The sequence below is a fragment of the Cricetulus griseus genome, chromosome 2, assembly GCF_003668045.3.
Source record: "Cricetulus griseus strain 17A/GY chromosome 2, alternate assembly CriGri-PICRH-1.0, whole genome shotgun sequence".
NCBI lineage: Eukaryota > Metazoa > Chordata > Mammalia > Rodentia > Cricetidae > Cricetulus > Cricetulus griseus.
Window position 1 is genome coordinate 420,746,368 of NC_048595.1, and position 12,633 is coordinate 420,759,000.

Below are 12,633 nucleotides of genomic sequence, written 5' to 3' on the forward strand. Positions count from 1 at the left end.
CTAAGATCCATTTCTCTATCCTCGTTTAGTCCACGTTTTGGCTTGCTGTTTGTGCTTTCTCTCATTACTAACGGAATTGTAAAATATGTCCCCAAGGATGCATTACACAGGCTCCTGGAAAACTGTTTATCAGTTCACATAATGGAACCGTGAAGCCAGTGTGTTCTCCATTGCAAGACAGACAGTGTCCTGCTTTAACTGACCACAGTTTTAGGAAGGAGATAGTGTGGAAGTGAAACAGAATGCAGCAGCAAAATTTCCAGTGATAGAATTACAGGATAAGCTTACATGATGCTTGTAAGGATAAAGAATTCAGTGTGGGACACTGAATCCACAGTGGGGATTATTGGAAAAGAAAAATGACATAAATTACCATTTTCTAGTAGCCAGAGAGTATGGGAGGGACAAAGGATTTTTTTGTTTGTTTGTTTGTTTTTTGAGACAGGGTTTCTCTGTGTAACAGCCCCAGATGTCCTGGAACTTACTCTGTGGACTAGGCTGGCCTTGAACTCACAGAGATCCACCTGTCTCTGCCCCTCAGAGTGTTAAGAGTAAAGGTGTGCACCACCGCAGCCCCAAGTTATGGGTAAGTCGAAAGGGCCAAATTTCTTAAACTTTTATTATTTTTAATACAATTGTGTATTTTTACTTTGCTAGGGAGAGGTAAACAGAGAACAGGGTCACGATGGAATCTGGTGACTACTGGAGAGCTATGTCCCTCATGTCTCACTGCCAGCATCTACAGACTTGATCCCAAAATACATACTTCATTTCATTTGAAGGAGAAAAAAATGATCACATCTATCCTCAGTGTAGCTCAGAGATGAAAACACTGGCAAACTTCTGCAACACTAGCTGGCTGTGTCATGAGAAGTGGTACATTCTCCCAGGTGACTGGTAGAGCTCCTTTCCCTATGATTGTGTCTCATTCAATGACTGCATTCAAAGCCCTGTTAAGACTGTGAGCAGGGAGAATTCGCAAAACAAGGCTCTTAAGTCATTGACTGCAGGTAGACCCAGATAAGTCTGTTATTAGGAGGGAGTGGAACTAACAAGGAAGCAAAGTTAGGAACAAATCCCAGGGAGTGGAGTTTATACAGAAAAAGAAAAGCCACTATTTACCATTATAGAGAAATAGTTTTCAAGTTCAAACAGAAGTAAACAACAGTAGACGATACTCAGGCCTAGTAACATTTTATTGAAGGCCAGTCAGTCAATACAGATACGATCCCAGCCCTTCCCAGTAAGGGTCAATGTAATCTTGGGTGATGCCAAATGTTCCCAAGACTGATTCCAGTTTACAGGATATGAACAGTTCTCCTATAGCCTGGTGGTACAGAGAACTCGGAAACACGCTCTGCCATGTTTCAGGGATGCAGGAGAGGAACTGGAAAGCAGGATGAGTAAGTAGGGACTACACCTATTTCTAGGAGCCTAAGAAGTAAGTCAATGTTCCACTCACATGGTTTATTTCAGAATTAGGGGGTAGAAGGCAAGAGCACCAAAATACCAGATACAAACTGACCTGAGGACACAGAAGCGGAGTGCTGTGGTTCGTTACTCAGGGAAATGGGAATAAGGAGAAAGAATACCTTTAGACCCCCTTTAGCTAACTCTAGCTACATGGGGGTTCTGCAGTCAAATGAGTGATGAAAAGGGAACCCGATGACTCTAAGGACGAAAGACTGACAGACAGAATGGGATGAACACCTGGGAGGAACTATGGAAGCAGTCATGGTAATGCTGACATTTTACATGATGAAAAGTTAAGGGCAGAACTGTACAATGGCTTAAATGCACTGCCGGACAGGCTCTGAACATTTTACCTTCTAGTCTCTGGATGACGATTAGCAATGCCACCGAGTTTTCCGGAAGCAATCTCTGGAAGGTTTTTAAACCAGTTAGAAAAATATCTGAGGATGGAAAGCAACAACACTGCTTCTGCACAATGCTGAAGTGAAAACAATTCCTCCTGTCTCTTCCTCAGAGGGGAGGTGTTGGTGTGGGCTTTGTACTGTACCTGAGTTTAAAAGCCCCAGAAAACTCTCGTGGCTCTATAGTGTAAGGACACAAGTGGCACAGACTCTTTGTCAGTGTAGTCAGTTTTAAAAAGCCACAGTGAAGATGGAAAGCTGAACTGTTTGTGTCCATGGGTCTACTAATGGATGGCAATATGTAGAAAACAGCTCAGACAGTAACAAGAGTGTCACTCAAAACACTCTTCCGGCTTTGAGTTCTTTCTGGGGCTACATTAATCAGGATGCCTGGGGAGGCACTGTGATCAAGACTCTCAACTAACCAGAACACTGCTTCTTTGTCTTTTAGTAAGTAACTACAGTAGTTTAAAGTATAGGCAGAATATAAGCCATGTAACTAAAGCAAGTGGACTTTCTTTTCTAAAGCAGGAAGTCCGGCCAAATGGGTACGCTCTGCTGTGAAAGGCTCTTATAAATACTGACACCATAAGAGGCACAGCCTTTACCAGTTAGTCTGACACAGCTTCCAGCAGCACTGCAGAGGGGGAAGTCACACAAGTCCCTGACGTACAGGGGCTACAAAAGGAACATTCCAACCCTAGGAATTGAACACTGAGCTGCTCTTTGGATCCTGCTGTAGGTAGCCTAAAGGGCTGGAAAATTTCTCATATTAGCTATTTTGGTACAAGTCAGAAACTAAGAGGGGATTATTCCTCATAGCAACTAGCACACACTCCATGGGGACTTGATTCCCAATAAAAATAGCACAACCAAGAGAGCCACAAAACAGCACAGACCTGTAGCACTAAAGCTGGAAAATGTTCCCAAGTCAGTTACAAAGGTCTTGAGAGGCCTGTGATATGAGGAGGGACGGAGGAGCTGAGTCAAAAAGCATTTGTTCCGAGTTTGAAGCACCAGGGAGTCTCCATGTACAAACCAACCCGACTCCATGGTCTCAGAAGGCTGTTGCGCTTGGGATATGCAAACGTGAATCTGTTACAAGCATGGAGGCTATAACATCAGATGTTCTTATCAAAAACTCTGCTCGATCTCTCTCTCTCTCTCTCTCTCTCTCTCTCTCTCTCTCTCTCTCTCTCTCTCTCTCTACCTCCCTCCCGCCCTCTGGTTTTTCGAGACAGGGTTTCTCTATGTAGCGTTGGAGCCAGTCCTGGCACTCGCTTTGTAGACCAGGCTGACCTTGAACTCACAGAGATCCGCTTGCCTCTGCCTCCCGAGTGAGTACTGGGACTAAAGGCTTGAGACACCACCGACTGGCAAAAGCTCTGTTCTCTTAGAAGCTATTGGTTACAGCATCTCTCTTCCCACCTTCTTTGTGAGCATAGTAGATTCTGCACTATTGAGTGAAATATCAATGTTCACATCAATGGACAGGAAGGGGTAACACGTGGCACTCAGGCATAGTCAACAAAAATCAAGGAAAACCTAAGCCAAACTTCTGAATGTGGCTGAAGGTGAGGCTGGAATCCTGTCTCAGCAAATTCACATAGAAAATCTACTTCCAGATCCCATATGAACACTGAAGGACAACACTCTTAAACTAAACATTTCCAAAATAAAACAGAAAAAAGGACCTGTTGTTGGTGAATTAACTTTCAGGTTGGTGTGTGCATCACAACCATTTTTAAGTTTTGATAACATTGCTGGAATACAGTGCCTATGTGGCTCACTGAAAATGATACTTCTAGTTCAGACAGGAAACAGAAGTTTAAAAGATGGCATTTAGGTGCCACGTTTAGTCTGTAATTCTTACAGTTTTTCTTCCAGAAGCATGGGCTATATTTTTGTCCCCTTTAATAATCAACCACTTGGAGAAAATAAAGTCATAATACTACTCTTTGTTGGGGGGAAAATATTCAACAGAAGAGATGGAAGGCAATATTCAACAATGGCCACCTACATATAATCTCTGTCTACCTGAGCTGAGAGAAAGAGAGAGAGAGAGGAGAGGGGAGAGAGAGAGAGAGAGAGAGAGAGAGAGAGAGAGAGAGAGAGAGAGAGAGAGAGAATATGGCTGGGGACAGAGCCTAGGGCTTCTTGTGTGCTAGGAAAGTGGTCTACCACTCTGCTATACCCCAGACCTCTCTCTTCTCTTTATTTGGGAACAGGGTTTCACTAAGTTGCTCAGGTTGGCCTTGAACTTGTGGTCCTCCTGTATCAGTCTCCTCAGTAGATGGGATAACATGCTACCAGGTATGGCTTACTGAGTTTTTAGAAAACATTTTCAAGAGCACTAACACATGATTTACATTCATAAAATTAAATAAGAGTAAGATTTCCTCCAAGTCTGTAAATACATGTAAATGGCCACAAAATACCATACCTGTCAATCATCCTTCTCATGGAAGAAAATTAAGACGACTTTCACTTACACTTTTAAATAAAAGTAAGAAAAGGAAGGCGCTGAACTGCTAAAGACAAATTATGGAAATAAAAAGCCAACTCTCAAGTACACAGTTTCATTATGCTCCTTCAAGAGCAACGGAAGCACTTAGCCCAGGCTGGGACACACGGAGGGTCATGCTGCAGGGGCCATGCTGCCCTTTCAGAGCTCAAATGCAGGGAACCTGGCCTTTGTGGGAACTAACAGGTCAGCCAAGAAATAGATTGTTCCAGCCATCCCTAAGGGAAGAGAAAAAGGCACACATTACTACATCAAATGGCTTCAGTTTTCTTTTTTTAAGTATCAACATTATGCTAAGACACGGGAAGCTTCCTGTAATTCATACAATGTATTACACATCAGAGACCCCTGGAAGAGTTCTTGGCTTTTTTATCCAGGGGAAGAGAGGAGACAGAATGGAGGCAAACAAGTTCAAGCCACTTGGCCATGTGTGAGTTCCTTCACCACAGCACTGTCGCCACTGACCTCTCTGGGGCTCTGTATCCATGACTCACCATATACCTCCTGCTCCATAAATGGTGGTCACCATTACAGCTACGGGTAGTAAAGTCTGTGGTGGCATGCCTGACATTTATTTGTTTATTTATTGACACAGGTTTCAAAATGGTTAAATGGCTGATGAACTTAAATTGCTGATCCTCCTGCCTCTACTGTCTCCATCCCCTGAGTGCTGGGATTACAGCTGAGATTAGAGGTGTGTGCCAACATGCCCTGTCTATGCAGTGTGGAGGATGGAACTCAAGACATTAAGCAAGCTCTCTAACAAGTGAGCTACATCTCAGCCTTGCTAACTGATCTGACATATTGGGAAATTAGGAAGTATGTTTAACAATGAACTCTAAAAACCAGTTTCTTGCTATAATTGGAATTCAAACACATTACCACCGAGCAGAGGAGCAGAGTAGTAGCTGATGATATTAAGTCACATGGAAAAATACCTTCAAAGAGGGAGAAGGGGGTGTCCGGTGTCCTGCATCCATGGTCTCCATAATCTAAGCACCATTCAGCAAACTGAAAAGGAGACCAATTTCAGTGACTTATTTCTTCAGAGACCTGAGAAAATTCTGTGTTACTTTGACAAATTCCAAAACTACCAACTTACAGATAAGGAGTTAATTTTGAGGAACTGGTGGTTTAAAGGCAGGTGCATGGCTTGGGGGGTGTTTAGTGAGCAGTGTGAGCCACACACTGCCAATGACATCAAAGAACAAAATGACCCTCCATTTTTCAGCTTTTACTCCCACATATATATGTCCAAGCAGAATCTACCTTTCAAGGAACGTTAATATAACTGAATCTGAATTGTTCCTGAAGGCTTTTCTTAAAGGATATGTTTGTTAACTCTAAGCTCATGGATATAATGTAAATGAACTGACTCGGAGTGACCTGGGCCCTTTCAACCTCCCAAGAAGCAGCTTCCCCAGGCACAGCCTGGCTCCTACCTTGCAGGCCCTGTACAGGTACTTCACATCTTGTGTGAGGTTGTAGAGTGCCAGGAAGGCATAGGCATTCCCTGCAGCACCATGGCACAACCCATAGCCCTTCTTCAGCAGTCCATACTGCCAGACCACATCAGCACAGCGGTAGGCATCACGAAGATACTGTTCCTCTTTGAACACCTGCAGAGTCAAGGGACATACATGAGTTCCATTATCTGGGGCATAAAGGAAAATTCCCCAGGCAGCTCTTTCTGAAGGAAAGGCAAGGTGGGGGAGGAGGCATGGCAACAAGAAATAGGAATGCAGTGACAGAATGTGTGGTACTGCCAATGACAAATTCTTAACATTAACTTGTATCATACTTAGGTTTTTGTCAACTTGACACAAGCCTAGGCACACCTGAGAAGAGGGACTCTCAACCGAGGAACTGTCCCAATCAGACTGGCCTGTGGGCACAGCTGTAGGGTGTTTCCTTAACTACTGATTGGTGAGGGAGGGCCCAGTCTACTCTGGGAGGTACCATCTTGGCAGGTAGTCCTGGGATGTATAAGTGGGTTGAGCAAGGCAAGGGAAGGGAACTAGTAAACAGCATCTTCCATGGACTCTGCTTCAGTTCCTGCCTCTAGTTCGAATCTTGGCTTCCCTTCATGGTGGGCTAACCTACTAGCCACACAAACCCTTCCCTAATCCAAGCTGCTTTTAGTGTTTTATCACAAGGACAGAAAAGCAAACTAATATACTTTAGTTTGTTTTTTAAAAATCACTGGGTCTGACTGTGTGTGTTTGGTCTAAGCTTTATAAGTATCAAAGCAGCAGTGCTGAACTGGCCACTTGTTCTCATTACCAGTCCCTCTCCAAAGAACACATGACAGCCTCCGAGTAACTACAACACCCTTCACCATTAGGTGTCTTTATATACTTTGGAAGAACTTATTCGCTATTTTGTTTTTGTGTCTATGTGTGTGTTATGAGTGCAGATATGTGTGGGTGTCTATGGAGGATAAACGTCCAAGGTTTCTCTAATTGCTCTTCACCTTAATTTTTGAGATAGTGTCTCTTACTCACCCTGAAGCTCAAGGATTGGGCAATACTAGCTGGTCAGTGATCCCAAGGGATCTTTCTGTTTCCACCTCCCCAGTACCAGGATTGCATTTGTATGCACATAATTCAGTGAGGATTAATTAGTCATGAAAGTATGCACACAATATCACTTCTCTTTGTTATCACTACATATCAAGCAATAGACCCTCCTCCCATGCTCTCTACCTCTTGACCCTGATACCATCCATTTTCTATCTCTACAAATTTGCCTACTCAAGACATTTCTAGTAGTCATCACTCTCTATAAGCATAATTTCCTCCTTTGTATTGCATTTCTGCGTGTCCATTTATTTTGTCTAGCATCTTTTCAAAGTAATGAGTATTATAGTATAGATTTCACTCCATTTTAGGGCTAGACACTGTTCCACCACATGCACACACTGCATTTTATCTATACATTTATCTGGTGATGGATAATGCATACTTTGATATTTTTCACATTTTGGCTTTAGAGTAGAGTTGCTATGAACAGTTGTGTGCATGTATCTCTTTGAAATATTATTATTATTGTATAAGCCTAAAAGTGGGATTGCTCGGTTACATGTTAAGTGCTTGATTTTGTAAGGACCAGCAATCTGTCTGCTCAGCAGCTGTTCCATTTCATATCCCTGCAGCAGTGTATAAAGATTCTGCTTTTGGTCACGCATCTGGTGTGTTTATCTTGACTCTGCCACTTCTGTTATCATCTTGGTTACTCTGTGAGTGAAGAGCTATGAGATGATGGGATGGACACTGTGAGAATGGATGCTAACCCAGTCAGCACAATGACATTAGACAAAGCAGTTGGGTCACAATCCTTTAATGATTATGAGAATAGTATTACAAAACACATTTGCTACTTTTTTATTTTATGTTAAATAAGAAAACACAAGGTACCTTGTAGGCCTGGATGAGCATGTAGATGACCCCAGGGGCACCGTGGCACCAGTGGACAAGCAGGTCTCTGGAGTCATCCAAACATGAAGGGTAATTGCCAGAAGGAAACTTCATCTGGCAGACAAAGTCTACACTGGGCTTCACCAAACTATGTAACTTTGCTTGGCTCACCTGAAGGCTAGGCTAAAAATGAGAAACAGAATTATTAGTTCTGCTGAAAATAAAAGACATTCCTAGAACTCAAAATGAGTTTTAAACCAAAAAAAAAAAAAATCATGAATATAAGAAATTTGAAACCATTAGAAGATCATCTCTTCCAATTTTTTTCATCTGCTGGATATTATTGTTTTCATTTTCTGTTTTATAATTTTAAGGTAATGGAACAAACTGCAGTTGGGCTGTTAAGTAACTCTTAAGGCCTTCTGTACATACTATTTCCAATGTTTGTTGTTATGGACACATTCACAAGTACTTTTCCTAAGTCAATGTTTGCAAACAAGAGTTTAACAGATGTTTGTCAAGTGAAGAGACGCACTGACCACCAAACTGGGCTCTCGCTTTCTGACAGAGAAGTGGTGGATGCTGTCTACAACAGGAAAGGGCATGGGGCTGAGAGACCTGAGACCCGATGCAGAACTGCAGTGTGGCTCAGCACCAAATAAGAAATGACTTGTATATGGATTCTTCTTCTATGAGGATATACAGAATTATATGACACAGTGATGAAGGGCTGATGGGGAATGGTATATGTTTGTCTTATTGGTTGATGAATAAAACACTGATTGGTGAGGCAGGAAGTGACGTAGCTGGGCAGATTCATAATATAAGCAGGGACAAACAGGAAATCACTCTCTTCCTTTCATCTCTGCAGAGATGCTGAACAATAAAGATGTAAGACACCAGAGGACGTCCCTGGACCTTTTCTCCTGTAAGATAAGGCCACGTGGAAATACATGGATTATTAGAAAATGGGTGAATAATTAAGACTGAGCTAGCAAATAAGAAGCCCAAGCCAAAATTGGCCAACAATTTCATAATTAATATAACGTCTGTGTGTTTCTTTGGGGCAGAGAACGGCAGCAGGACCTAGAAGGGCCAAGAAAAACCTCACATTACACAGGGCACATGTATGTCACTTGGGATTCATTTTGTCATTTCTCTTTTTGATCCTGTTCTTAATTCAATTCATATAGGGTGAGGGGTACATGGCTGTGGAATACACAGTCAGGAGATGGTCCTGGGAATGACGTAATGTAGTGTGTGTTCTCAGGATTCTGTGTTCTTCAAGACATGTAAAAATAGTACTAGACACAAAGAAAGTATTAAAAGTGGAGTAAGTCACTCTCCAGGAATTATCCAATATGGCCTAGAAGTAATACCGTCCAATTTTATGTTGTTATCTAAGCACATTTCCGAATGGATTTTCCTTACTAAAAACTTAATCTTTTCAAAAAGATAACAACCTAGAAATTGAAAAATCAATACTGTGGTTTTCAGATTTCTTATTAGAGCTAACAAGAAAAGGCAGGGCAGATATCTCCTGACTATCAGATTTAATGGCACATCAACAAGGCTACCCATTCACTGACATGCATGATTTTAACTCAGCTTGAATGCCAGAAGACTTAACCTGCTTTTCAGGAAAGCTTTTTAAGAATCTACATGCAGTTCTAGAAGTAAGAGTCACTGAGGGAGTATAACAGAAAAGGAATTTAAATCTTGGCTGTCAAAAATGTCAATTATACATCTTCTAATGGAAAACAGAAGAAATAATAAATAAATCAATAAATACAGGTTGGCCTCTGATCACTGCTCCCAAACTGTGACTCTATTTAAAAGCAATCATGGGTTGTGGGCAGGCATGACACTGGTTTCGTATTCTTCCAGCCATACGGTAATGTGTACATCCATGTATGCATGCTGGATGCAGGAGTGGATGCAGTTATGTGACACTGTACTTTGTCAAGGGGAGGCATGAGCCTCTGCTGCCATGAAGAACCCATTTTCCTTTGCCATAAATTCTCATTTGCAAGTGTCAATTGTTCCCTTAAAATGGCACCCCGACTTATTTTTCTGACCTCTCAAGTCCTATTTGTCTTCTGTCTTCCTAACTTGGCTGATGCCTCCCAAAATTGTTAGAACCAAAGAACTATGGGGCACAGCACACACAGCTAGTTTTCAGGCAAGTCAGACAAAATCTCACTTTACTCCCTTAGTAAGCCTTAGGCAGAGGGTTCTCATTTGCTTTTATAGATTTGTCTTTACTCCTGGAATTTGTTTCATTTTATAATAGTAGAGAATGATACTTCAATTCAAGACATTTTCTGAGAGAGAAGAGCAAAGAGCATTTCATATAGAATTAGAGGCCAAGATATTGCTCCAGTGGCACTTGGTGAGTGCATGTCTACCTGGAAACCTAGCACCATCCCCAGGATGGTATCTGTACACGTTCGCACCTGAAGGTGCAACCTGTGACTGACTATAAGGAGTGTGACACAGTGACCGACAGATGGGAACACAGTATTAGGATCTGCTCTCCACCCAAGACAATGCATGTGTAGGTCACCTGATGGTCTCACCTTAAGCATCCCTTACCTGCATTAGATAGTAGTAGATTCCTGACAGGCCATGGGCAGCTCCCACGTAATATTCCCGGTACCACTCGTACATCAGTGGAGACTTGGCTGTGAAGTTTCTCTTTCTAGCTAGGTTTTCCCCAGAGTTTAAGATTGATTCACAAATCTACAGGGGGAGAGATGAGCAAAATAACAAGACAATTAGACAAAAAGTGTTCTTGGTGGAGGCAAAGGACTTTTTGTTAAGAAGTACTGAATTACTGATAAGGAATAAGATAGCATCTTCCACCAGAAAGGACACAGCTCCCTTCTGAGAAGTGTGGATGTATTCTGCCTAGAAGATAGTTCAGGAGGACCCTCAACTGTTTTTATTACCACTTTTAAGAATATACGCATCCCTAAAAAAAAAAAGCCCAAACTGCTCTAGGCACTGAGGGAGATATTTGCATCCAAGAGAGGAGATCTGCCCTCCATCTCCCTCAGAAAGGGCTTCTGAACTATTCAAGGGAGCAGGATGGCCTTCTGACCTCCACTGCTTATGACAGGGCTTCCCACAGACTAATTGGGAAGCGTGGCTCTCTGTGTCTGACCTACAGAGGTCAAAACACATGGTCTTCCTGCATGGGATGAGCTAACCAGAGAGACAGAATATGTAAGTATATGCCTTAAAAATACTCCTAATACCCATAAAACTAAATTACCTGCTGAATATGGTTTTGAGGAATCTTCTCCTCTCCAAAGTTCTTATTGACAAAAAGCAGAGCAAAGATGTAGCCTATTCGACCATAGAGCATTTCATTTGGTGCGTGGGGATCAATCTTATTTAGGTGAATGAGCCTAGGAACAGAAACATCAATGGACAGGGATCAAACAAGAGCATACAAAGTGGTCCACTAAAATATATATACACTGACACATAAACATACACACCTAAAATCACAGTTTAAAGATTAGCCCCATTTTAAGGTCATGATGGAGCCAGTATGTCACAACAAGAATGCACACTGAGGCTGAGGCTACCTGAATTCTAGCTTCTCACAGATGTCGGCTCTAAGACTTGTCCTTAAGTAGTGGGGATCAGAGGTGCTAGGATAGCTGCCATCACAGCATTTAGCCTGGACTAATCAACACTTAGAGTGCCATTGGCTTTAATGAAACACTGGCCACATCTACTATCTCCATTGCAGCCTGATCCGCCACAAGGTAGCATGCAAATGGCACAAAGCCCTCCGGCTCTTATTTTTAGAAACAACCTTGACTATCAAGTTGTGTGTGTATATGTATATATGTATGTATATATGAGTTTATATATATATATATATATATATATATATAGATGAGTATATAAACTCATCTATCTATCTATCTATATATAGATAGATAGATAGATAGATGAGTTTAACCTAGCAATGTTCTGCAGCACCCTTCAGTCCTTCCCTATCAAGCACACATAGACTAGTCTCACTCTTTAAAAGTTGTACACTATACTTTATAAGGTTCTTATTCATGGACTCCATGCAGCTTCTCCAAGTTTTTACGGTTCTGTTTCCAGTTAAGTAGCAGCAAGTAGACTTCACCCTTCCCTCTCCCGTTGGATATAGCTCCAAAAACCTGGACAGAGTACACAAGGCAGCCATTTAAAGACTTTGAAAAGGAAATAGCAGCAGATAGGTTGGGCAGAATCTGGAATGATAGATTGGGGGTGTATTTCCCCTTCCAATATTTCCATGGCCTGAACTCGGTACAGCCAAACATACAGACGTGGGTAGCTGCGGGCCGACAGTGAGCCCAGAGGAGTTTTGTTTCAAGGCTGAACAGGAAAGGGTGGTTTTTAATAAAGGACTAGAGTGGGTAAGGCCTTGTTTCTCTCCCTAGTTGTCTTAGGACCCAGAAAACAAGCACCTTAAACCTGAAGCTGAGGCAACAGCAACAGGAACCCACAGGAGCTGAAACTCTGGAGGGAGACAGCCTTCCTCAGAGACTTGAGGCACTGTGCTTCCAGGAGAGGGGTAAACCCTATTGTACCCCTAACTTCTGTGTACTTAGCACAGAAGCATCTCAGTGAGGAAACATGTACACTGGTTAACCATACCCCAGGCAATCAGAAAGTAGGGGAAGACCCCAGGGGAGGTAAGCTAGGAAGACTACCAATTGATTGGGTAGTCTCAACTCAGAATGAACCTTTGTATGAGGTAGGGGTGTGTGTGTGTGTGTGTGTGTGTGTGTGTGTGTGTGTGTGTGTG

General features: G+C 42.3%; 1 protein-coding gene across 1 annotated transcript in view; it reads right to left on the reverse strand.

Moving 5' to 3' along the window:
- Positions 1–1,178: 1,178 nt before the first annotated feature.
- Lancl1 (LanC like 1) overlaps positions 1,179–12,633 on the reverse strand; it is a 36,340-nt gene continuing 24,885 nt past the window's right edge. Inside the window, exons 4-9 of the mRNA XM_027397135.2 lie at positions 11,092–11,227; positions 10,410–10,556; positions 7,815–7,997; positions 5,841–6,017; positions 5,337–5,409; positions 1,179–4,616 (exon numbers count right to left, since the gene is read on the reverse strand). Coding sequence (XP_027252936.1) covers positions 4,540–4,616; positions 5,337–5,409; positions 5,841–6,017; positions 7,815–7,997; positions 10,410–10,556; positions 11,092–11,227 — 793 coding nt within the window. The 3' untranslated portion in view covers positions 1,179–4,539. The remainder of the gene's footprint in view (positions 4,617–5,336; positions 5,410–5,840; positions 6,018–7,814; positions 7,998–10,409; positions 10,557–11,091; positions 11,228–12,633) is intronic.